Source organism: Peromyscus californicus, unplaced genomic scaffold (genome assembly GCF_007827085.1).
Source record: "Peromyscus californicus insignis strain IS unplaced genomic scaffold, ASM782708v3 Scaffold_17__1_contigs__length_78620276, whole genome shotgun sequence".
Lineage (NCBI taxonomy): Eukaryota > Metazoa > Chordata > Mammalia > Rodentia > Cricetidae > Peromyscus > Peromyscus californicus.
In genome coordinates, this window is record NW_026294469.1 from 69,445,457 (window position 1) to 69,472,973 (window position 27,517).

The window sequence follows — 27,517 nt, forward strand, 5'->3', positions numbered from 1 at the left end:
CTTCACCCGAGGCACACCATTGTAAAAAACAAACAAACAAATAAACAAACAAGCAAAAACAAAACAAAACAAAAAGTCTTACATAATGTTGGGTGACTAAATGACCAAGGCTTGTAGCTGGAAGTTTTCCTGTGTCTCGGCCATTTGGTCCCAAATAAACACACAGAGGCTTATATTAATTACAAACTGTTTGGGCTGTGGCTCAGGCTTATTACTAACTAGCTCACTCATCTTAAATCAACCCATTTCTATTTATCTGTGTATCGCCACATGTCTTGTGGCTTTACCTGTTCCATTACATCTTGTTTCTCAGGCAGCGCTGAGCATCTCCTCTGATCCTGCCTTCTTCTCCTTTTCTGTCTGCTTGGATTCCCCGCCTGGCTCTATTCTGCCTCACCACAGGCCATAGCAGCTTCTTTATTAATCAATGGTAGCAACACATATTCACAGCCATCCCACAGCAAAGGCTGTCTAAAACCCAATCACTACATTCAGCTTGATAAGAAAATAACCTGGAATATTACTATTAGCCAAAAATCTACATCTCTAAGATATATTACATAACTTTATAGTCACCAAAGTTCTAGAAAGTGACTAGTGACTTTTGGAAAACATAGTTGTCTGTACAATGAGGGATCTGGGCACCATCCCTGGGTGTGTTGTCAGAGCTGACAATCATGCTATGTCCCATGTATTCAGTGTCTCTGTCATTCCCTTTGCTAAACTAACACTCAATGAAAAAAATCTCAACAACTAGCTAGAAAAATAAGTTTTCAAGCTCAACAGTCTCTCAATGTATGTGCATAAGTGTGTACATGTACATGTATGAGTGCATGTGCCTGTGTGTGTGTACGCACGTGTGCATGCATGCATGTGTGTTACTGGGGACTGAACCTAGGACACTGTACATGCTAGGCAAGTGCTCTACCACTGGGCTATCACCCAACCAGTACTCTTCTTCAAAGAAAAGCAGCCTAGCATCCATACTGTCATGTCACTGTTCTCAATCACAGATGCAATCCAATACTACCTTTTTGATAACAATCAATTTTCCAGAAACTATAATGATTCATCAACAGAATTTCATTTAATTTTACAATGGGCTTCTATGGAATGCATCATCTCCATTTAAAGTTAATGAAGCGGACCTTCATTATTGAAGTTGCTATGGTCAAATGGAAGTCATTCAAGCTGAACTTCCACCCCTTTGTCCCAGATCCATACAAAAGACAAACAGAACCAGTAAGAATCCATGAGTACAACAAGAGACAGAGCACTTAAATTTACTCTCCACATAAAAGAGAAGAAGCATTCCAAACTGACTCAGCTGGTGGGGTGTAGAGGAACATGGAGTAAACATCTGCAAACTTCTCCAGAAGAAAACGGAAGCCCCAAGACAGAGAAACTATCTTTGTAAAAAGCCAAAGGAAAGACCTATACTGACCCAAAACACAGCTCCCACTTCAAAGAGATGGTTTGTCTTGAGTCAAACAGGAGTGACCACTGTCCAGGAACATGGATTATGGCTGCCCATAAAGATATGTTCCACCACAGAGGCAGATACATTAAGATTACAGTCTTATGAAATGAAGAAGTCATAATCTTAAGTCATTGACCAAACCCTTGGAGACCACAGGTAGGCAGCTTACAGCAACACAGGTAAAATCTGCTGTTAGATGCTATCTCATGCTTAGCTTTTAGACTGCTGGAAATCAGTGATCAGCTAAGTAAGCATTTTAAAGGTCTTACCTGTACAAGGAAAGTTAGACAATGAATATAATTCAATATATACACATAGGCAAGTACCCTCTGAACTGTTTCTAATAACAAGGGAAACAGCCCTCAGGAATTAATAAATGAGAACATGAAATCTTAAAAGTTTCTGCCAGCAAAGAACAATCAATAGTGAACACAGACTACAGGATGAGGATGAGCTCGCTTTTGCCAGCTACACTACAGACGGGGTTGTCTACACTACATAAAGAACTGTAGACATCACACACACGCAGAGAGGGAGTGTGCTGCCAGGCAACAAATGAGCTTATGAAATGAACACACAGTCCTCGAAAGCAGAAACACAATGCCCTGTATGTACTTTTAAGTGTTCAACATTGTTAGCCATTCAAAATTACTTCAAGATTCCATCTCACAGCAATCAGAATGGCATGAGAAAAGACACAATAAATGATGTGAAGAATGTGGGACAGTGGAAGTTGTATTCATTGCTGGGAGGAGTGAAAACTAGTTCCGACATTACAAAAATCAGTATGTATGTATGTAGACCACAATGGAACTTATTTCAGCTGTAAAAGAAAAAATGAACTTTGTAGGAAAATGCACGGAATGGGAAAGTATTATAGCACATCAGGCAACTCAGACAAAAACTGCATGTTCTCTTATGTAAGTGGGGACAAGTATGGAGGCTGTAATACTAGAAAGTAGAGCACGAGAGGAGAAGGGGGGCTGGAAAGAGGGAGAGGGCAACAGTAGACATCGAAGTGGGAAGAGGATAAGTAGAAGGGCACAAACAGAGGACAGAGGAGGAGGAAGAACCTTCCAAACTGTTTGAAAAGGCTAATTTTAAAATGCTAGTTTAAAGATGTTAAAATGTTAAAGGGATTAGGTCAGACACACAAGGGGAAAGAAATGACTAGTAATGGCACTAAACCCGTTCAAGATCAGTTGGTGCTGGGGCTGCAGCACCCTACCACTCCATAATCTTGAGGCTCTAGCCAATCATTCAGTTTTGCAGAATCTTGAACACAGCTATGGCTTTCCTTGTTTTCTGGAAACTTTAGTCTATGCCAGACAGAACACTATTCCAACAAAACAAAACATTCTCAGATGAAGAAAAATCAAGACAGCATTTTGTCAGCAGCTCCACGCTAAAAGAATACCAAGCAAGGTTTCAAGATAAAAACAGTATCCAAAGGACATTCAGAATTGTAAGAGCAAAAAACAACAAAAAAGAGATCTTCAGAAGTACGCAGAACTTTAGGTAAAACTGGCAGCACTGTGTGGTTGAGTTCCCACTGTCAGCAAAAGTGAAGACAAACGGCAGCAGTAGAATAAGAAGGTACAAGGCCCGCTAGTTTACATGAGTGTTAAGCTGACAATGTTCAAGGAACGCTGTTAAGTTAGCTATGGATATTGCAACCCTCAGAGTGGGGCTTCTCAACAGGGACATAATTAACATGGTGACCACATACTCCTTCTTGTGAAGTGTTGTCCTGTGCATACAAAATGGATGCACACCTAGTTCTAGGTACTAAATACCAGCAGCATCACCCCTTGTTTTGACAATAAACGTATCCCAACAATGCCTCTGTGCAGTGTCAAAAAACTTCTGGAGTACAAAAATCACTTCTTCAAGGAAGTACCTTAAATAAAGGGATATGTACTGTTAAAAAAGTAAAAAGCCGGGCGGTGGTGGCGCACGCCTTTAATCCCAGCACTGGGGAGGCAGAGCCAGGCGGATCTCTGTGAGTTCGAGGCCAGCCTGGGCTACCAAGTGAGTTCCAGGAAAAGGCGCAAAGCTACACAGAGAAACCCTGTCTCGAAAAACCAAAAAAAAAAAAAAAAAAGTAAAAAATAAAAGAATGGAAAATGACATGATATGAAGACTACTCAAAAGAAAGCTAAATAGCTATGTTAACTAAGACAACTAACATATTCTTTAAACATTTAAATATTTGTATGTACGTGTATATGTGTGTGACTGTGCCACTTAGGTGTGGGAGGCCAGAAGAGGGCATCAGACCCCTTGCAGCTGAACTTACCCAGGGTTGTTAGCAGCCCAACATGTGCTGCAAACTGAATTCCGGTGAGTCATCTCTCTCCAGCCCCCCAAAACAGTTTTTTTGAGCAGCCAGGACTAAAAAGGTCAATAAAATACAAGAATCTTAAACAAGCATGTACCTAGTTCAAAGCACAACAACAGCACTGATACAGAGCAAATGTAAAACTGACAAGCCTTCTCTCCATGTTTATAGAAAAAAAGAATGAGAATCAAAAAAGAGAGAAAGACACACTCAATGCTGTCAAGCAATCTGACCTAAATACTATTTAACTAAAAACAAAGAAAAACAAAACCTCTACCCTACAACAGAATACCATTCTCCTTAATTCACTCACAGATCACATCATGGGTCATGGTACCAACCCTATCAACTCTAAAATAACTAAAATCATACCAAGTATATTTGCTCATCAGAAGGTATTTTTTTAAACAATAACAGAAAGATATCTTCAAAATCCACAAATACTTTGAGGAGGCACAAATCAATCACCAATGGGCCAAAGAGGAAAATCTAACTGCTTACAAAAAAAGACAAAACAATTTCTTTCAAGAATCATATAGACATGGCCTTGCTGACCTGAGTAGCCTGCAACTGTCACCCAGGGCTATGGTGTTGTCCAGGCCAGGGCTGCTGCCAGGAGCCATATCTGGGTCTGTGGCCCTACAGCAGCCAGGGTCTGAGTTGATGCGGATGACTGAGGTCATCAGGTCAGCTGCCTGAGACCATGTCAGTATCTGAGGACCAGGCCGCTGCCAGAGTCATGCTGATTCAAGCAGCCTGGGTCTGGGGTGATGCCCATGGCTCCTGTTACCACCAAGGGTTCTGTGGATGCCCAGGGTCTAGCAAGCTACCTGAGACCACGTTGGGTCTGAGGGCCATGTTGCCACCAGGGCCATACTGATCTGGGTAACCCAAGGTGCCACCAGGGCTATGGTGACATCGGCCCTGAGCTTCGGCCAAGGGCCATGTCTGGGTCGGTGGTCCCACTGCCCACTGCAGCTGAGGTCTGTGATGATGTCCATGGCCCATGTTAGCACAGGGGGTCACTGGAACCATGATGTGCTGAGCCAGCCCCGCCCTTTACTGGCCCTACCTTTCGGTGGATACAGCAGCAGGAGAGCTGATGACCCCCCACCACCCTCTACCCCTGTATGCCCCCTACAGCAATCCAGAGGGAAAGGGCCCTGCACCTCACCTGGACAAAACAATAGAACTGGCTCTCACAGTGGGTGACCTGGATCTGAGGACCCCAGAATAAAACTGGTCCCGCTCTTTGCTGCAGGCTGCATTAGGTGAGCTACCTGAGGCAGTGCCAGAGAGCTCGCCTGGGCAGTGACAATGAGGGAAAGCTGGTGGGCTGACCAGCTACCACTCAGGCCCAGAACCAGGGCTGTGAGTTAATGGTTTACCCCCACATCCATTGAATCTATGAACTGTTGGAGCATATGAAGGGGATGAACATACAGATTCAAAGCAGCAGGATCTCCATGACACACAACAACAGGATGTGTGGGAGGAGCCCCAGTGAGAGCCCAGTAAGATTGTTTAGCAGCAGCCAGAGTCCTCGAGCCAGACCAATGACACACGAGGCAATGAACACTTGAAAGTAAAGATGAATGGACTAAGAGGTAAACTGCGTGACTCAAGAGCCACACTACAGCATCTACAATGAGATTCTTCTCCCTTTTTTTTTTTGGTTGTTGTTTTGTTCGTTATGTTTGGTCTTTGGTTTTTCTTCTTGTCTTGTGGGGAAGGTTGCAAGGACAGAGATAGGATGTGAGGGACGGGGAGATGAGTGGGATTGGGATGCATGATGTAAAAGCCACAAAGAATCAATAAGAGTTAAAAAAAAAAAAAATATAGAGCAGAATTTCTCAACCTGTGGGCCCTGATCTTTTCACAGGGGTTGCATATCAGATATCCTGCCTATCAGATATTTACATTATGATTCATAACAGTAGCAAAATTACAGTTATGAAGTGGCAACAAAAATAATTTTATGGTTGGGGGTTACCACAGCATGAACTGTATTAAAGGGCTGAAGCCCAGGAAGGCTGAGAACCACTGATCTAGAGTATGTGTGTCACTTACATTACAAAGCAGAATGCAAAAGACCTCCTAAGGGTGTCTTCAATTAGGAGGTCATAGAGACTAGACAAGTCTGTTGACAATAGCTAAACTACTGACCTGACCTCTGCCAGGCACCAGGCCAGGCACAGCAGACACCTGTACTCCGCAGTACTGAAGAAGGGTGGGGGTGGGGGCATGAATAGTTTTCACAAAAAAAAAAAAAAATTTTATATATATATATATATATATATATATATATATATATATATATATATGCAAATACTATGGACGACAAATGAGTGAAGGCAATTCACAAAGAAAAGCAGGTAAACTCACATAACTATGTTTAACCACATTAGCACTTCTGCACTAGACACTAGGTACTAGGTACCTGCATGTGCTACACTTGTCCTAGGCAATGAGCACACAGCGTTAAACAAGCATACATGCCCTGCTCATGTTAAGTCTATAAGCACACAGGACAAAACAAGTAAACTAACAGGTTACTGACAAAGAGAGATTCAGAAAGAAAGCAAAGCCAGCAAGTCTTCCTGTGATGGTGATCTTAGTTGTCAACTTGATGGGAGTTAGAACCTCCTCTGCCTACATCCATGACAGGAATGTTTCAAGGGAGGTTTGGTGGAAGAGGGAAAACACATTCTCAATGTGTGTGCATTCATTCCACAGACTGAGGCCCCATGATGAATAACTAGAAGAAAACAAGCTGGATGCCAATATTGTGTCTCTCTGCTTGGTGACTGTAGACACAATGTGGCCATGAGCCTCATATTCCTCTCTCTCCCAATGAGGACAGACATATGGTCAGGACCAAAATAAACCCTTTCTTCCTTAAATTGTTTTTATCAGGCATCATCACAGAAGTAAGAAAAATAGCAGTGTACTTCCCTATATACTGGAAAACAGTCACCCAATGAAGGGTCTTCAAGCAGAGATCTTGAAGATGAAGGAGAGGTACTGGAGCAGCAATGTGTTGATATTTTATTTGTGCTCTAACAAATAAAACTTGCCTAGGGATCAAAGGAAAAAGACAGCCACTATATTAAACATAGAGATCCGACAGTGGTAGCACACGCCTTTAATTCTAGCATTCGGGAGGCAGAGATTCATCCCAATCTCTGTGAGTTCAAGGCCACAATGGGAACAGAGCCAGGCATGGTGGCACACGCCATTAATCCCAGCACTAGTTAACCATAAAAGTCTGGAGATCTGTACAGACAGACAGGAAATGATAGAGGGGAGGAAGTAAGATGGCAGGGCACAGAAAGGCATATAAGGTGTGAGTATACAGGAAGTAGCTCTCTCTTGGGCTGAGGATTTCCTAGTAGTAAGAACTTGTGGCTGGCTTTCTCTATTCCTCTGATCTCTCAGCTTTCACCCCAATATCTGGCTCTGAGTTTTTTATTAATAAGACCATTTAGCAATTCGTGTTACACAGCAATGTGCAAGTGTTGGAGATGCATCTTCAAAGCACATGCAACAACACCGATACAGAGTAAATGTAAAATTGACGAAGCCATACTACTCCAAAAACTGTTATCTCCATGTTTATAGAAAAGAGACAGGCATGGACAAGATGCATAGTGCCAGGGAAGCACCAGAAAGGAGTTTTAGTCTCATTTCAAATTATCATTATTCATTAGAAGCTCTAAGCTTGAGAATAATTTGCTTCCAAAAAAGACTTTAAAAATGTGCTTTGCTTTATTTGTCAAGTAGATAAAGTAATTCTTCTGTTGTTGCTGTTTGAGATATGACCTTCCTATATAGATCAGGCTGGCCTAAAACGTGATCACTTGAGACCTTACTGCCTCTGGCTCCTGAGTGGTGGAATTACAGACATGCATCACTACATATCATCTAGAAAATGAATTCTTAACATTCAGCGTGGCTAATAGTCTTGGATAGACATTCTTCATTGCTGGCATGAGTAGTGAATGATTCGTGCAGATATATTATAAGCCTTTATGTCACTACACTGTAATATACAGCTACTATAACTGCAGGTTCAAATTATCCATGCAATTAAACGTACAGACATTTACCTACAAAGACAGCCATAACTGCACTGGCTGTTTGAAAGAGGAACTAAGGAAACAGAAAAGGTTTTAATACCATGACCAAAGGACTGGTTAAACAGACAATGGAAGGCTGAAGTGATGGCTCAGTGGTTAAGGGCACTTGCTACTCTTGCAGAGGACTCAGGTTCAGTTCCAAGCACTCACATGGTAGCTCACAACTGTCCATAACTCCAGTTCCAGGAAATCTGACACCCTCTTCTGGCTTCTATAGGCGCCAAGACACACATGGTATACACATACATACATGCAGACAAAGCACTCATACACATAACACTAACACACACACACACACACACACACACACACACACACACACACACACACATGCATAATGGGCTATCATATTGCTAGTAAAGGAGAAAAAAAAAAACAGGGAAAACTAAAGAATCATGGGAAAGGAAGGGGGCTCCTAACCGTTGCTGACTGGGGATCAAGAGGGTCTTCCAAACAAGGTTATGAACCTTGTTAGCAGTAAAAACATGTCTTGGTTTCCTTATGACCTGTTTATAAATAAGAATATTCCTTTGACCTCTGTGATCTATACTTTTAATCTTATGAGTCTATAGACTATCAGTGCACCTCAGAAACCACCTTATAAGCTCATTCTTTTGTTTGGGGTTTTAGATGGGGCAGGCGGATGTTTTTAAGACAGGGTCTCATGTGACCCCAATTGGCCTCTGACTCACTATGTAGCTGAGCATAATCCTGTATCTCCTCTATTTGTCTCCATATCTCAAGTGCTGGAATTACCAGAGTACACTACCAGGATAATGTGTACCACCAGGGTAGTATGCACCACCATAGTTTTAACAGTGCTAAGACAGAACCCCTGGCTTGTTTCACAAGAGCTAGGCAAGCACTCTAACCAACTAAGCCATATCCCCAATCCATGATCTCATTTCCAAAATAACGATTCCTTAGATAAGTTTACCAAAACTTACTTTTTGCTAAATCTTTTCATTTCTTACCATACTATAATTTCAAAGGCCACAAAATTCATGTGGATAGTTTTTATAGAGAAACTTCAATGAGACTCTGTTTTGAGAAGTCCATGCCCACTTCAGGACATGTAATACTGCCTTCTCCTTTAATTATACATGTGTATACATGTCTGTATACATGTGAAGGTCAGAGGGCAACTTTTAGAACTGGTTTTCTCCTTCCATCTCCTCAGGCTTGCATAGTGAGGAGCCCTCTCACTGCCCCAATACCATTTTACCTTTTTTTTTTGACCGTGTCTCAGTACATAGGCCAGGCTGGCCTGGAACTCAGAGACCAGCCTGCCCCCACCTCCTATGTCCTGGGATTAAAGGCGTGTGCCTGGCGTCTTATGTTCTAAATGGCTAGCTTCAATCGTGACTTAACCTAAGTCTGACTCTACTTCACACTGACTTGGCCTGCAATTCTCTTCTGCAGCCTAAGTCGAGCAGCCTGACGTCTTCCATGGAGAGGTCTCCGAAAGGAACTCCTGAGGCTACAAGGAACAGTAGGGCCACATCTCCTTACTCTCACTGCATGAAGAATGATGATGTGTAAGACTCTGTTAAGTGTAAGTACACTGGAAGAAATGGCACCAATTTCTCCCCCTTTAAACATTCCCTCAACCAATCAAACCATCAACTCATCTTAGTGGCTCTATATAATCTCCTACAAATTACATTTTAGGTGGGGGGGGGGTCACAAAGGAGCCTGAAGCAAGTATTTTCCCCTTAAAAGGTCCTTTTATTCTTTTCTGCATAAGATTATCTCTTTCAACAAACTTTCTAAATAAACTAGAAAAATGAATATTTATTCAAATTACAATCAAAATTCAGAACACCAGTTAATACACATAAGATTTTTTGGGTTCTTTTTTTTTCATTAAGGTTCTCTCAATGATCACGTTGCAAAAGTCACAGTCTTACCAACTTGAATGCTGGAAGAGCAGCCTGATGAGCTCTAGAAGCTCAGAATATAAGCAATACTAAGTTTAGTAACCTAGACTTCAGAAATGCAGCCTTTGAACTGGCAAGCAATTTGTTCCCTCTCCAAAGCAATTTTCCTATTGTATTGAAAATTTTACTTCGGTATTTAAAAACAATAAGATGATGAATAATGGATTTTTTCCCCCCCCAGAGGCAGGATAAGCAGAGAATCCTAAGTGTCTTTGTTGCCTGGTGTCATACACACTTAATTGGTTTGTCACTCAAGAGAAATCAACGTTTCCAGCAATTAAGTATAATTCTGGAAACATTTTTAAAATGAGTAAAAACAATGTGAACAAAGAAAACAGAACAGATGACACAGACCCAAGTGTCTCATTCAAGAAGGAGGACACGCCACCTCAGCTGCTGCGACAAGCAGCAATAGACTGCTCAAGGACTGGAGGGCACATCATTTCCATGGGTCTCAGTGGAAGAAGGCCAACGCAGCGGCTAGCTTACACTTACACGCTACCTTAAGTGTCTGACAGCTCTGCTGTTTCAAAGTATCCTTGAGAATTTATATTAAAGTAAGAAATTAATTTGAAGTACAACCTAATGCTCGAAACTTTAGAAAAAAATAACATAACCTCCTTTGCCTCCATGCTAACAAAGTAGAAAAACAATGCAACAAGTAAGTGCTGTATGAGGAAATTGCAGACCCTGTCAAACGGAGCTATGGAGTTTAACTGTGTCACTTACGAGTCATTAAGAAGCAGATGAGAAACTGGGCCTCTCCAGAGGAATGCTCTGCTCCTTGGCCATGAAAAAAATGGCTTATGGAAGGTGGAGGCACAATTAGTACAAAGAATTCACCAAATGCATGAAAAGAAGAGAGGATTTAGAGAAACACAATGATAACCAGCAACAGGCGAGTGCTCAGAGGTTATATCAAGTCATGGGGTGGTTGAAGTTCTTTTATTGCTGTTGAAGGGAAGTTGCTTGGTCTCATAATCATGGGCCATTTAAGTGGGATCTACACATGAGTGAACGGGCAGGCATCTCATTATCTCCTGAGATGTAAATTTTATACACCTTAAGTTGGTTTTTGAGTCTGTTCATTTCTGTAAGGTACCACGGTCATTGGTGGTTGGGCTCCAAATGTCTTCGTAAGATACTATGGGTCACTAGAGATCAGGCATGATAATTAAAGTGTGGGTATTCTGCTTTTATTCTGGGGCTTTTGTCTCTATACTCTCCAAATGTGTAACAGAAGCTTAATGACTCAGTGTCAAGAGACAGGACTGCTGTGGAATAATGCTTTTGTACACTGGTTTAATAAAACACTGATTGGCCAGTAACCAGGCAGGAAGTATAGGCGGGATAAGCAGACAAGAAGAATTCTGGGAAGAGGCAGGATGAGTCAGAAGATGCCAGCCCGCCGTCCAGGGAGCAGCATGTAATGGCACACAGGTAAAGCCACAGAATAGTGGCAACATATAGATTAACAGAAATGGGCTGAGTTTAAGTGTAAGAGTTAGTCAGTGGTAGGCCTGAGCTAATGGCCAAGCAGTTTTAATTTAATATAAGCTTCTGAGTGATTATTTTATAAGCAGCTGCAGGGTCCATGGAACTGGGTAGGATAGGAGAAAACTTCAGCTACACAGGACCTAACCCGAGGTATTTCTGTCATGAGATAGCCTCAATAAGGGTGAATGCTATCATAAAGGAAGATGGCTCTCTCCTGCCCTTGTGCCACACAGAAAAAACAAAAAGACATGCCAGCATTAAACCATCTTGACACTGAATCATGCATCCTTAGAACTGTAAGAGGGCAATTTCTGCCAGGCGGTGGTGGCGCACGCCTTTAATCCCAGCACTTGGGAGACAGAGCCAGGAGGATCTCTGTGAGTTTGAGGCCAGCCTGGTCTACAGAGCGAGATCCAGGACAGGCACCAAAACTACACAGAGAAACCCTGTATTGAAAAACCAAAAAGAGGGCAATTTCTGCCCATTATAAATTATCTAGACTCAACAAACAGACTAAAACTAAACTAATGGTAAAACAGTAATGACCAGCACCACTATCATCAAAGTAACTAAGGAAACAGTACCAGAAAAAATGCCATGGTCCTGGTCGAAAAAACAAGAACAAGGAGGAAGACTTGCCAGTCCCTTGAGCTGGGAAGTAATCACAACCTTGAACTACTTGGTTTTTGGAGGGTTTTTTTGGTCTTATAATTTTTTTATTATTTTATTTCTTACGTGTATGGGTATTTTACCTGCCATGTATGTCCGTGCACCACGTGCATGCTTGGTGCTAATGGAGGCCAGATGAGGACATTGGATTCCTTGGGACTGCAGTAACAGATGATTGTAAGCTGCCATGGGATGCTGGGAATCAAACTCAGATCCCCTAGAAGAGCAGTCAGTGTTCTTAACTACTGAGCCATCTCTCCAGCCCCAAGGAATTAGTGACTTCTAAACCTAAGACTTTTTAGAATAAAAAAAAAAAATTTATACCAATGTTATACATGGAAAGAAATTTTTGAACTAGAATTAATGACATAATATCCAACATTAAACACAAAATAAATACAAATACAGAAATTTTAAGGGTCATGACCTGTTAGCTCAGGACATAAATTCTAGTTGCCTATAATTGTTATGGACCCTATTACCAATTCTAACTTTACACTAATACTTTAGATGTGAGAAAACTGAGTGAAACATGCCTATTTTGACAAGTGTAAAGGATTTCAAGTTGAACTGTGATCCCTTTCCAGTGAAATTCTTTATTAACTTCTGCAAAAACTTCTGAAATCCCAAGGAAAATTGTGGGTTGGAGCAAGTAGAAAAGCACCATCTTAAGACGCATTGTGAGGCTGAGTGCTCCTGACTGAGTCCTGGGCTCATCCCCAACACCACAAAAGAGCCAGATCCCTTCAGCTATAATTATCACAGCAAAAAAAATTTCATCTTTATAATTACTAAAATATTAGATCATCATAATCATGAAACTTTTAGGATTCAAAAAAATATGTATAGATCCTCAAAATAAGAAAATTAGCATTATAAAAATCTGTGTTACATATACCAAGAAACACTAATATTTTACAGATAACAAGACAACACCCATCTGTTCTCAGCATGAGTCTCTTTTTAAACAATGAAGTTTAGCAATTATAATATGGCAAGTGCCTCTATGCAGGGCCAGTAACTCCACCACTGGGAAACTCAAAGAAAAAGTACTAGCAAGCATGGACAAATAACACCCTAATGCTCACTGTCATTTATTTACTATCCAACTATAAAGCCAATCTGAGTGACACAGCACACAGCCAGGTGGTGGTGCTAATCCCAGCACTCAGGAGGCAGAGGTAGCCAGATCTCTGTGAGTTCGAGGCCAGCCTGGTCTCCAAAGCGAGTTCCAGGAAAGGTGCAAAGCTACACAGAGAAACCCTGTCTCAAAAAACCAAAAAAAAACCCACAAAATTAACAGATGCCTTACTTTTATTCAAAAGAAAAATCAACACCTCACATTAACAAAATAAAACCAAAAACCTACTGATTCAGATGACTCAGGAGGGAGGAGTATGAAGATGAAGGCTGGGATGGCTGGGTTACAGTTAAGGGTACAGGGCACAACGTAGTTTGTTTGCTTGTCTGTTTGCTGGGGATGATGAAAATACTCCAGCACTGACTAGTAATGGCTGCACATGTCTATGACTGTGCTAAAAAGCAAAAAACTGCACACTTAAAATTAGTGATGTATATGGGATGACAAATATACAAATATATGAAAAACACTGTTAAACAACAAGCAAATATATAATAAAAGTGATTTTTGTTTTTGTTTTTAGAGACAGAGTTTCTGTGTAAGAGCTCTAGCTATCCTGGAACTCGCTTTGTAGACCAGGCTGGCCTCAAACTCATAGAGCTCCACTGCCTCTGCCTCCGCAGTGCTGGGATTAAAAGTGTGCACCACCACCACCCAGAAATAAAAGTGATTTTTATATGAAAGAATAGAGCTGAAGGAATACACTGGTGGCAAAGTGCTTGGCTAGCATATAAATCCTTGGATTCAATCTCTCTCTCTCTCTCTTACACACACACACACACACACACACACACACACACACACACACACACACTCGGTGGAGGGGGTGAGAAGAGGGAAGAAGAGGACAAAAGGTATGTGAAGAATCCCCAACCACTCTCCAGATGTAAAGACCTTACCTGTAAGGTCTGTGGGACCTTCAGACTTCAGTAACCAGACACTCCTCTCTCATGCCAACAAGACTAGTAGGAATCTCAAACGGAGGCAAACAGAGCATCCTTGCCCTCTCAGGAGTCAAAGGTAGCTATATAGGGAACCTAGCCCTTCAAGGCAGTGTCTTCCACTTTCCCCATGTGCTACTAAAATGGTATCACAGGAAGTGATACAAAATTTTCTGACATGAGTTTTAAAAATCTATCATTTAAAAAAAATGTTTAAATGGTGTGGTAGTTTGAATGTAACTGGCCTCCATAATCTCATAGGGAGTGGCACTTTTAAGCGGTATGGCCTTGTTGGAGGAAGTGTGTCACTGTAGGAGCGGGCTTTGAGGTCTCCTATGCTCAAGATACCAACCAATGCCACAGACCATTTCCTTCTGATCAAGATGCAGCCAGCACCATGTCTGCCTGCACGCCTCCATGCTCCCCGACACTATGATAATGGACTAACCCTCTAACACTGTAAGCCAGGACTCAATTAGATGTTTCCTTTATAAGAGTTACTGTGGGGCTGGAGAGATGGCTCAGTGGTAAAGAGCATTGGCTGCTCTTCCAGAGGACCTGGGGTTCAATTCCCAGCACCCACATGGCAGCTTACAACAGTCTGTAACTCCAGTTCCAGAGGATCTAGCATCCTCACACAGACATACATATAGGCAAAACACCAGTGCACATAAAATAAATTATTTTAAAAAATGAGTTACTATGGTCATGGTGTCTCTTCACAGCAATAGAAACACAAACTAAGAGAAATGGGAAGCTATGCAGATGGCATTAGTTGGTAAACGGTCTGCCATACAATCATGAGGACTTGTGTTTAGTACCTACTATCCTCAAAAAAAAAAAAAAAAAAAACCCAGAAACAGCATGTCTATAACCCCAGGGATGAGGAAGTGAAGACAGGCAAAACGTTTGAGCTCACTTTTCAGCCAACCTAGCCAACTGCTGAGTCCAGATTCAATTTTTTGAGACCCTGCCTCAGAAAATACGGGGGAGACTTTAATCCCAGGCACTTGGGAGGCAGAGGCAGAGCCAAGCAGATCTCAGTGAGCTCATGGTCAGCTTAGTCTACACAGAGAGTTCCAGGACAGCCAGAGCTACCTAACAGACTCTGTCTCAAAAAAACAAAAACAAACAAACAAAAAACCCAAGGTGGAGAAGAACAATTCAGAAAGACACCCAGATAGATTGCTGGCCTACACGTACACATACACATATGTACACATGCATGCACATATGCACACACCCACAAGAACATATTCATTACACATACACACAAGCTTCAGTGGGCAATCGTGAACACATGAGTAATGAATGGAAAAATAATCTCCACAAAGAGCATTAACATGAAGAAAAACCAAGTGGAATTTTAAGGCTGAAAAGGTAGCTCACGAGCAGAACAGAGGGGAGAATTGGCTAACGTGAAGACAGAACTGGAACTGCTCAACCTGAACAGGAAATGGATCTCAAGCAAATGACACACTCAGGACTTGGGGGAAAAAAAAAACTCAAGAAAAAGCTTCTGAATTATTACCAATGCCACAGATAAAGAAATGCCAGAGAAAGGGGCTCAAAAAATTCACATAAGGACAAAAAAAATGAACCGTAAGAAATCCATGAAAAAATCATAATATCAAACGACTGATCTTTTTTAAAGTAGTGAGAGAAATCCCACCTAAAGAGTGAGAACTCAGCTGACAACAGATTTCTCATCAAAACCACAAAAGCTCACCATGGCCTAACTTTTTCAAATGCTGAAAGGATTGTCACTCTCAATTGCAATATAGTTCTTTTCCTTTTCCTCCAGGAATGCCTCCTGGTGGATGTCTGAAAACATGCATACCAAACAATATACACGGCTATGATTTTCCCTTTACATACACACCTATAATACAATTTAACAATATATGTCTAAAAAGATTGACAGGTTCACCTCTTTTGTACTTGGGAACATTAGTAGGTAAAATGGAATTATTTAAACACTGAAGTTCCATAACTGTCAACACCATGGCGGTCAAGGTCAATACAACAACAAAAGAGATAACTTTCAAGTGGCTAATCATCAGGTGATAGATGCAGGGCACGGAAGGGACAGTTCACATCCCAGACAGGAGGGACTAAAAGACTTCCTACAATATCCAGAACAGCACATCTAATTGCTTATTTCTGCAAACTTTCATTGAATGTTTCAAACCATGGCTGTCTCTAATGCACATACCTGAAAGCACAGAATGTAAAACTGTAAAGGGAGTAGTTATTATATTCCTGAAATTAGCCTTCAGGAATGTGCCTCAGACAAAGGAAAACTAAGAACTTTTCAACACACCTACTCCAAAAGAATCACTATGAAATTGTTTAAATGGAACAGAAATAAGAAATTCTAGAATATCCAGAAAAATAAGCAGTCAAGAAAGGGAAAAAAAAAAGTATGAGTCAATGCAAGAAACTTTCTCTTCTTGAGGTTTCTAAATTGAAAGAAAAAGCAAAAGTTATAACACTGTCAGATGTGGCTTCCAATATGTGCAAGGGAAACATTTGTATACTTTCAAAATGTAAAACTTACATATAACATTACAAGTACATTGACAAGGAACTGGACCAAAGGACATAACGAGGTAAATCTTACACGCAAAACATCAACAGTATACTGCAATGCGTTATGTGTATATATACTGTAATGCCCAGAGCTACTCTAAGTAACTGCTATACAAGGAGATGCTCTGAAACACACTATACATGAGTCAAAACAGTTCTATGAGTGCTAACAGCTAGTCTGGGCTAGCCTGGTCTACAAAGACAAACTGCCTCCAAAAAATATTTTGTTCAAATAATCTGAAAGAAGGCAAAAAAAAAAAAAAAAAAAAAGAGGTGTAAGAATGAAAATCAGAAGAAACAGAAAATGAAATGCTACACTTAGGTTCTAATGTATGGAAAATTAGCTTGAATATAAATGGCCTTAATATACCAGCTAAAAATAGACTGAGTCAGGGATGATGGTGTATGCCTGTAATCTCAACACTCAGGATGTGGAGACAGGAGGATAAAAAGTCCTAGGCGGTGCTCTACAATGTCAGACCCTGACTCAAACAAGAACAAAAGAAAAGGGGGGAAAAAAGGAAGGAAGGAAGGAAGGAAGGAAGGAAGGAAGGAAGGAAGGAAGGAAGGGGGAAGGAAAGAGTGGGGGAAATGACCCAGATAAATTGAACAAAGAAAATAATCAGAAACAAAGGAATATGGCATAATAAAAGCAAAAAAGCAACATTAAACATTGAATCCTGAATATGTAGGCATCAAACAGTAGTGCTTCAGAATATGTAGAGCAAAACGACTCAAAATATGTCAAAAATATAATTTTAAAGGCAGCATATTTCCGAATAATCTCCTAAAATTAATCACTTATAAAACTAGTAATGCAATGACTCCTCTGGGTTCCATCAAAGAGAACGGGAGAAATGGGAGCTTGGAGTATCCACCTCCAGGCAAGCACTCCAAAAAGAGGCCCCTTACAGAGGTTCTGGAACCCTCTACCAATGTTCCCATGAGAGAAAAAAAGATATGAAACACCATTTTAAAGATGAGGAAATTAGGGCTTAGAGAAAGGAACAACCCCAAATCAAACTACCAGAAAGTGCATAGACCAAGATCCAACTCAGTTCTTTAACATCATTCGAACACTTGCCCAGTTCGTCTCTCAAAACGGCCAAAAACCAGACTTCCAAAAACTCTTACTGCCCAGCCTGCTGACCCTTGCAGTATACCTAATAATTTCCATAAAAATAAGTAAGGCAGGGCGTGGTGGCACATGCCTTTAATCCCAGCGCTAGGGGAGGCAAAGGCAGGTGGGATTCTATGACTGAAGAGGCCAGCCTGTTTTGCAGAGCAAGTTCCAGGCCAGCCAAGGATACACAGTGAGACCTTGTTGCTAAACAAATAAATAAATAATGTTCAACTCAAAAAGTATTCAAAAGCTCTGATTTGAAAGGAACTAGATATTCGGCGAAATCTGTATTTTTTTTTCTTCGATGTATTAAGGGTTGTTTCTTCAATACCTCTACAACAAAATTAAAATTTGGTTACTACGAGGTAATTAACTCTCCATTTTAAAGTTTCTTTTATAAATCATAGTATTATTTTCTTGGGGTATGAAATTATATGTGAGTATGAGACTTCACTTAAAGCAAAGTCTGCACATTTTAATTGCATTGCTAAACAGTGGCGCCACTAAACAGTTTAACCTCTCTAAATATCCATTTCTACCCTCCCAAAACATCTGTCAACAGAAGTATTGTGCCGCACACTCCTGGCTAAGTACAAAGTGGGCCCTAATAAGCGCTTCGCGTCTGGAAAACTCAGTGACACTCGGCAAGGCGTGTTTCTCACACTCATCATGAGTTGCACCTGTCACCTCGGCCGGCTCGCCCACACACTTAAGTTTTGGGGCTCCCGAAGCGACGCGAGAGGCGGAGCGGCGTCCCTGAGTCCCTGGGCGCGGCTCAGCCGGTGGCCCTCGGAGGGCTCTGGAGTCCGCGGCCTAGCGGACCGCGGGCGGCAGGGACGACCCGCGGCGCCGGGGAGGATCGGGCCCGCCGTTACCTGCCGCGCCGGTCGGCACCCGGCCCGGGCCCAGCGGCGCTGTAGTAGGCCGCGCGTCTCTGGCTGGCTGCGGCAGCCGCCGCGCTGCGCACCGGGTACAGAGGGATCTGGTCCGCCATGCTCCGGCCAGCCCTGCCAGCTATACTCAACTCCGCGTCTCCTCCCAGCCGGGTCCACTCAGTTCCAGCCAGGGCCGAAGCACCCTAGCGCGGCGCCCCGCCCACCGCGTGTCGCCCACTGATGGCGTCACAGAGCCGCGGAGGAGCGCTCCGGGGGCGTGGCCACCGTAGGTCCCGCCCCCTGCCGGCGGTGTCTGATGACGATGGTTTGAAAAGCGAGGTCTTATGGCGTTCTTAAGCTCCGCCCCCGTCATGTGTCACCAAACTTGATTACTTTAAATGCCAAAGGCTTTCTCTTACCGCTCTCTTCGCGCTCTCTCTCTCTCTCTCTCTTTTCTCTCTCTCCCTTTCTGTCTCTTCTGTCTCTTCCCTCTTGTCTTTTTCCTCTCTGCCTCTGTGTCTCTCTTTTCTGTTTCTCTGTGTGTCTATCTCTTTGTGTCTCTCTGTCTCTTTCTCTGTCTCTTCTGTCTCTGTGTGTGTCTCTCTTCCCTGTGTGTCTGTCTGTCTCTCTGCCTCTCCTCTGTCTCTTCTCTTTGTCTCTGTGTGTGTCTCTGTCTCTGTTTCTCCCCTCTCTCTTTCCTGTTTCTGTGTATCTCCTTTCTCTCTCTCTCTTTCTCTGTCTCTGTCTCTCTCTCTCTCTCTCTCTCTCTCTCTCACACACACACACACACACACACACACACACACACACACACATTCACGGCCACCTCACAACTTACAAACTGGGCTTGTGACTGGCCCTCCTCACCTAAGCGCTCTAACCTAATGGTTCTACTGTGTCCGGTTTCTTGGAAGCCTGGCTGCAGGAGTGAAGGTGGATGCAGCCCACAATTCAGGTTCTGGCAGGATCCACACACATGGAAACCATGCCTACGCCATTCCAGACCCAAACCCATTCAGCCATGGAAGGTTCAGCCTTCGTTTGCGAGGGTAGATCAAGAAAGCCACTTCCCTTGCCGGCCTAGACCAGCCCAGGACCCTCATCAACACCTGTGGGGCTGTCCGCCACTGCACCCCGGCTAATACCTCTCCGTGTTCAGTGTTCTCCACATAATCCCCCTTTACATTGCTGATTATCTTTCATTCCATCTTGAGAAAGAGCCAGGCCTGCTCTGAGTCACTTTGTTGTATAGAATAGCCACTTTCAGGTTCTGCCTAACCTGGAACAGCTCCATTTGACAAATCAAGAGCGAGCCTTGAACTGAGTTATTCTAAATCTTGTTTATACAGGTAACCACCCACCATCTGCCAGCACACCGGGAGGCACAAACTGATCATTTATTTAATGTCAATAAATAATGACACTTAGGAAAATATCAAACCAGAAACACAGGCACATGCACTTACCAATCAAACCTTGCACCCGGGACTATAAAAGGAACACCCCAAGACCAAAATGTGGCAGGCAATGCTTAAGGAACGTCCTCTAGGAAATTACCATAGCAAAGGAGTTCTGCCTCTGTCCCCAGCTCCAAAAGCTCCAAGACAGTTTCTCCTGATTGTGATACCAAAGCCATTTCATAGTGACACTAGAAATGTCTGTGCTGCGTGTGACTTATGTGATCCCCTACCAATGATCTGCCACTTAAGACAGTTTTTCTGAACTCTGCAGCCTTTAACCCTTCCTTTGCCACTGAGAGAGAGAAAAGGTATTCATATATCATTCATATGAGTATAATATGTAATGTATGCTCTGAGAGTTAATGTTAGTGAATTAAGATCATGTGGCCTTTCATTTTGATTGTCAAGTTGAGACTTAAAACCATCTGAAAGGGTGACCCTAGTGAAGACTCCTAGTAATAGGGGATATGGAACCTGAACTAATCATCTTATGAAAACAGACCAGCGTCTAGCATAACCATCATCAGAGAATCGACATTCAGCAACTGACGGGAGCCGATGCAGAGACTCACAGCAAATCATTAGGAGGAGCTCCGGAAATCCTGCAGAAGGATTGTAGGAGCCAGAGGGGTCAAGACACCCCAAGAAAACAGCCCACAGAATCAACTAACCAGGGCCCATAGGGGCTCACAGAGACTGAAGCGACAATCAGGGAGCCTGGATGGGTCTGAGCTAGGTCCTCTGCATTATATGTAATAGTTGTGTAGCTTGGGGTTCCTATGGTACTACTAACAGTAGAAGCAGGGGCTGTCTCTGACTCTTGCCTGCTTTAGGGACCTTTTCCTTCTTCTGAGTTGCCTCATGCAGCCTTGATATGAGGCGATCTGCCTAGTTTTGTTATGACTTGATATGCCATGTTTGGTTGATGTTGCTGGTAGGCCTGCCCTTTCCTGAAGAAAAAGGAGGAGTGGATCTGGAGGACAGGGGAAGTGGGGGATGGGACTGGGAGGAGAGAAGGGAGGGGAAACTGAGGTCAGGATGTAATATATGAGAGAAAAAAATTAAAATATATATATTTTAAGCTCAGGAGTTAATAGAAAGAGAGGAGGTCAGGCTGATGACCCAGGACAAATAAAATGAAGAAAGCTAAATATAAATTAAATAAATAAATAAATAAATAAATAAATAAAACCATCTGGAAGATAACCCCCTGGGCATGACTGATTTTCCTTAGAGGTTTAACTGTGGTGGGAAGATCCACCCAGAATGGGTGGCACCATTCTGTGGGCTGGACTCCCAGGCTGAATGGGAAAGAAAACATGAATGGAGTGCTATCATTCATTCATCTCTCTCTCTCTCTGCTTCTTCACACTGCTGCCACTCACAGTGAGAGCCAATCTGACCATGAAACATAAACCCGTAAGTTGCTTTTTTTCCCCAGGCATTTTGTCACAAGAAGAAAAGTAACAAATATAAAGGGGAATAAAAGAATCTGATTTCTGAAGGCCATTCTGCCAAGTAGTTAGAATTACATGGTAAACTGCAGAGAAGCCGGTATGACTTGTGAATCAAGTGTTGTTCACTAAATTCTGACATTGCAGAAAGACCTAAGTGTGTTGTTCTAGGTTTCTGAGATAGCTCATCTCACAACACTATTTCATTTGTTCCTCACCCTTCTTTTCTACACTGAAACATGTTGAGATTTCCCCCTCATTCCAAAAATGTATTTTTTTTTTACTAATGTAGTTGAACAGTTAAGTCTTCAGAGAGTTCTAAGTTGTGTTTGGTGTTTTGTTCATAATTGCTTACTTTTTCAAATTATGGTTTACTTTCTGGGCAAGTATGCAGTCATGTCTCCAAGCTATATGTATTAGCTGGGTAGGCTTTATAGGTCCATGACAAAGAATGCTGGGGATACTCTTTCACAAGTAAGTGGTGTGATTCAGGTAGCATTCCAATAGAACCTGAGAAGATGTGCTCCGGGACAGTGCATGTGGTGGCAGACGCTTCTTACAAGGACATGGGGTTCTCTAGTGTCCAGCTTCTTAAAACTATGGGTCCTGATTCCACATGGTTTCATACAATGTAAGAGTCACAGAAATTTTGAGAGCAGTAATAGGTTTCTGAGTGTTTGACAACCAGAAATTAGCTCAAAATCAAGCATCGAATCTGAGTTGTTTGGGGCAGTGCTTGCCTGTGTTGCATCATATGACTTCACTGCAGCCTTGTCTCTGAACATGCATCACATGCACTTTGCACTAGGCATACATACTGTCACATCAAGCAGTGCCAATGAATGCTGTCTAAAGCAACTCAGCTCAGAAGTGCAGTGCTTTATTATACATACAAACTTTTCTGCTCTTTTGGAAACCCAGTAGTTTAGAGAAAACAAAGATTTGTAATTGTTTTCTTACCATCGTTCTACATCATGTAAGTTTCTGACTAGTGTATCTTTGAGTTGAATTGTGCTAAAGTGTTTGATTTGGAAATGATGTATGAGTGGCTTGAGTTTTATTTTAAAAAAAATCATTAACTGAATTTTGACTTGGAATTAAGACAAAATTTCCCAAACTCCTATCATAACTATGAGGCTGTCTCTGGATGTCCTGTATGCACTCTTCCTAACTTTCTGTCACCCAGTCACTCCTGCTGAACTGTTCCTGCACATAACCTCCTTTACCCCATTTCCTAAAACAGACTTTGTGAAAGCTCCTAATTTTGATTGGATATTTCTTGCAATGACTCTGTATCAGTTTGTGTGCTGGATAGTTAAACATCAACTCGAAACAAATTCATTTGAGAGGGGGAGCCTCAACTAAGAAAGTGCCTCCATAAATTCAGGCTATAGGCAAGCCTATAGGTCACTTTCTTAATTAGAGATTGATGGGGGAGGGCCCAGCCCATTATGGGTAGTGTCATCCCTAGGTTGGTGGCTCTGGGTTCTATAATAAAGCAGGCTATTGGTGAAATTATTAAGGCCACTCCACGTAGTTAAAAGGAGATTTATTTAATGCCGTAACTTACAAATTAAGGAATAGGAAGGTCGCGGAGTCTGGGGAAGGTGTATCACAGTCCAGCGGTGTTCTCTGGAGCTCTGCTCGGTCCACCTCTCCAGTCCAGGGTCCCGCAACAGAGAGAGCGCCCGCTGATCCAGATCTCAGGTCCCCCGGCGCCTCCCTTGGCCCCGCCTTGTAGGCGTGACAGTTGCCGAAGTCTCAATGGGGGTTGGAACTTCCAGATCAAAGCTGGAATGGCTACCCACTACAGCAGGCTGAACAAACCATTGGGAGCAAGCCTGTAAGCAGTTTTCCTCTATGGCCTCTACATTACCTCCTGCCTCCAAGAGGTTCCATTCCTGCTTTAGTTCCTGTCTGGATTTCCTTCAGTGATAGACTATTATGTAAAAATGTAAGCCAAGTAAATACAAGCCAACTTGCTTTTGGTCATGGTGTTTCACCATAGCAATAGTAATCCTAACAAAGACATAGCATTTTGAAACTCTTAATGACAGGCATAGGATAGTGAGAGCCACAATTTGCTTGTAGCTTGGTTAACTTTAGGTCATCAGTATATGTCTGTGTCTTTCCACACCTAAGCCCACAACTTACTAAAAAGCCCTGGTCAACTATCAGGAACCAAGTTTATTAATTTTGTTGGGTGATTAATGTATTCATCTTGCAGTTTTGTTGTTGCTTCTATAAACAAATAACTTCTCTATTTTTAAAAACAAGGGGGTTATTTAGCTCATGGCTTGGGCAGTTCAAGCACCTCTGTATGGTGCCGGCCTTTCTGGCAGACTCAGGGGATGCATATTATGTCTTGTGTTCTGCCTCTCTCCTCCACCCCCTTTTTTTTCTCCTCCTCTTTTTTTGGTAATCTTTTCAAAGCAGGGCCTCAAATTTTTCTATGTAGTTAACAATGACCTTGAACTCCCGGTTCTCTTGTCTCCACCTCCCCACCCTGGGATTACAGCCATTCACCGCCACACTGGCTTCTCTCTCTCTTGTTATGAAGCCTAACATATCCAGGTATGGAGACTCCATTGAGAGAAACTTATGTGGACCTAGTCATCCCCAAAGCTCCCACTTCTAAACAGCATGGGCAAGCCATGCTTCTGCCCTCTTGGTTCAGAATGAGAGTTAAATTTTAACACATGTTGAATTTTCAGCCTGTGGTAATTGAATGGATTGGTTGGGTGGTTTGGTTGATTTGCTTGACTTATTACCCCAGCAAAAATCTCTCTCTCTCTCTCTCTCTCTCTCTCTCTCTCTCTCTCTCTCTCTCTCTCTCTCTCTTTTTAAAGACAGGGTCTCACTATGTAGCTCTGGCTGTCCTGGAACTCATTATGTAGACCAGGCTGGCCTCAAACTCACAGAGTCCATCTGCCTCTGCCTCCCATGTGCTGGAATTAAAGGTGTGCACCACTACACCCAGCTTCAGATTTGGATTTTTAAAGCTACGAGGCAAGTTAGAGGCTATCCTCAAAACAGTAGTCGACTGTTAAGGATGTTTGGCTTTGCTCCCCAATCCAGAAGTTCCAATGCCAGTAAGATGGCTCATGGTGTAAGGGCTCTTGCTGACTCACCTGGTGAAAGGAAAGAACATACTCCCTCAAGCTGTCCTGTGATCTCCACATGACACAATGGCATGTGCATGAACAAACATACACATACATATATTCTGTGATGGGTTTTCTTGGTTGTCAACTTGACTACATCTGAAATTAACTAAAACCCCAAAAGGTAGGGTACACCATGAGGGATTTTTCCTTAATTTGAAGTAGGAAGATCCACTTCTAATCCAGATCTTAAAGGTAGGAAGAGATGCCTTTAATCCAGATCTTTTGATCTGGGAAAAGACACCCCTGTAGTAGGCTTTCTCAGACTGCCAGCCCCCAAATTATGACATGGAGACTTAGTATTATGCTCAGCCTTATCCTATGCTTGTCCCACTAGCTCTTATAACTTATTTTAATCTGTTTTTCTTCATCTACATTTTGCCTTGGGGCTTTTTACCTTTTCATCATTACTTTCCTGCTTCCTCTGTGTCAAGCTGGCCCCTGGTGTCTTCCTTTCTTTCTCCCTGGTTCCCTCTCGAGCCTAGATTCCTCTTCCTACTTGTTCTCTCTGCCCACCAGTATTGGTGAAATTATTAAGGCCACTCCACGTAGTTAAAAGGAGATTTATTTCATGGCGTAACTTACAAATTAAGGAATAGGAAGGTCGCGGAGTCTGGGGAAGGTGTATCACAGTCCAGTAGTGTTCTCTGGAGCTCTGCTTGGGCCACCTCCACCATCCAGGGCCACCCCCGAGCGAGCGCTCCCCGATCCAGATCTCGGGTCCCCAGGCGCCTCCCTTGGCCCCGCCTTGTAGGCGTGACAGTTGCCGAAGTCTCAATGGGGGTTGGAACTTCCAGATCAAAGCTGGAATGGCTACCCACTACATCTCCCCCTTTTTGTCTAAATAAGAAAGTTCTAACCTAATACAAGACTATATACAAAGGAATGGTTATCAAATATTGTCCAGGAATAATGAGGGATAATGACCTAGGTAAGATGGAAGTACAACCAATGCAAACAATATCAAGCAAGAAACACATACTAAAGTCCAGAGAAGTATAGAGCATAGGTAAATGGCATGTTACAAAGATCCTTCCAAAAGGTGTCCTATCCTAAAGAACCTGAATCTAATACTTAATATGTTCTATCTACTAAGTTGTAACTATAACTGCTAATCTTCAATCCCATCAAAGACCTGAGAAGGAATATAATGGTACCTGAGAAATGGTACATGGATGCAAACAACTTTCAGGAATCTTGCGAGAGTAGACGGAGACAGCTGGCAGCCTGGACAGTCACCTAATGTTTCTCAGCATTGTTGGTGCATTCAAATTGGCTACAGGCCTAAAGTATCTGACAGACCATTTTCAGAAGCAGGAATTCTGAAAGACCATCTTACCCTGTCTTGGCAGAGTACAGTGGTCGCTTTCCTTGTGTCCCGCTTGTCCAGAAAGGATAGCATTGCATTAGTACTGTCAGCCGTCGAGGCAAGGGCAGTTCTTTGCCCAGTAGGCCATTTTGTGCCAAGAAGACAAACTTCCAAATGGAAATGTCTTAGAAGCCCAACATTCTCTCGGGATCAAATTGGTGCAGCCAGGAGCAATTACGTCTCACATCAACAGAATTCTAAGTTATTTAAATGCCATATTCTCTAGGTCTATGAAGTGTTTGAAGATTACCTGTCCATCTGACCTATGTATCTGTAAATCTGGATAACCTAACTAACGTAACTATAGAGATGACAAGCATAGGTGACTATAAATCTATAAGTCTTATCTACCGAAATAACCTAAGGACTAAGGCTTCACGTAAACAAGGTAAACAGTCTATAAGCAAGTGTATGGTAAAGAACGATGACTTCAAAATTGTGACAATACACAAGATGTTATAACAGAGGTAGGAGTATATAGTGCGATATGCAATATGACAATAATCTTAAATATATATCAATATTTATAACAGAGGTAGGAGTATATAGTGCGATATGCAATATGACAATAATCTTAAATATATATCAATATACCGAATATCCTAAACAGAAGTAGAACCTACATAAAGTATGACAGATATAAATTTACATTTGTATCAATATACAAGTATTTCAAATAAGAGTAGAAATATATGTACATTATAACAAATATAGTTCCGTATTTGTATCAATATACAAATTATCTTAAACAGGAATATAAAAATAGTTTACATTTGTATCAACATATAAGAACCCATAACAGTGCAAATTATTTAAGGGTACTATTTTACTAAATTTGTTTACTAGTATACATAATAATCTACCATAATATCTTATACCTATCCATTCCATTTCTTCTTTACTTTCTTTTTTTTTTTTTTGGAATACTGAGTTTAATATTTCCTTCCACCCCCAACCCTATAACCATCATCCATAACCCTGAGAATTATGAAACCTAAGGGAGAAGGGGCGTTGTTTTCTTAGAATTGCTTCCTGCTGTTTAGGGGGTGATGTTATCTCTGTTGGGTACTGTGAGAAAGCTCAGATAGTTAAATCTCAGTTAGACTAACTGTAGGTTCTGCAGTAAGTCTTAGAGTAATGGGTAAGATTGTCTGAAATTCCGGTAAGAAGTGTAGTATGATGATGATTACCATGGCATCATTCTGGATTGGGTAGAGTTGTTGTTGGGGCCCCATCTTCCTTCTGGAGACTTCTGAGATTGCTATTAGAAAAACTTATTTGTTATCAAAATGGAAGATTTGGATTTAAAGAGGACATAGCATGTAAGAAAGG

General features: G+C 42.1%; 1 protein-coding gene across 6 annotated transcripts in view; it reads right to left on the bottom strand.

Moving 5' to 3' along the window:
* Positions 1-18,980, bottom strand: part of Atp9b (ATPase phospholipid transporting 9B (putative)) — a 242,264-nt gene extending 223,284 nt beyond the window's left edge. For 5 of the 6 annotated variants that reach the window (XM_052742665.1, XM_052742667.1, XM_052742669.1 and 2 more), the window contains exon 1: positions 18,739-18,980. In XM_052742665.1, coding sequence (XP_052598625.1) covers positions 18,739-18,857 — 119 coding nt within the window. In that variant the 5' untranslated portion in view covers positions 18,858-18,980. The remainder of the gene's footprint in view (positions 1-18,738) is intronic. The other variant, XM_052742668.1, reaches the window with a different exon arrangement.
* Between the last annotated feature and the right edge of the window lie 8,537 nt (positions 18,981-27,517).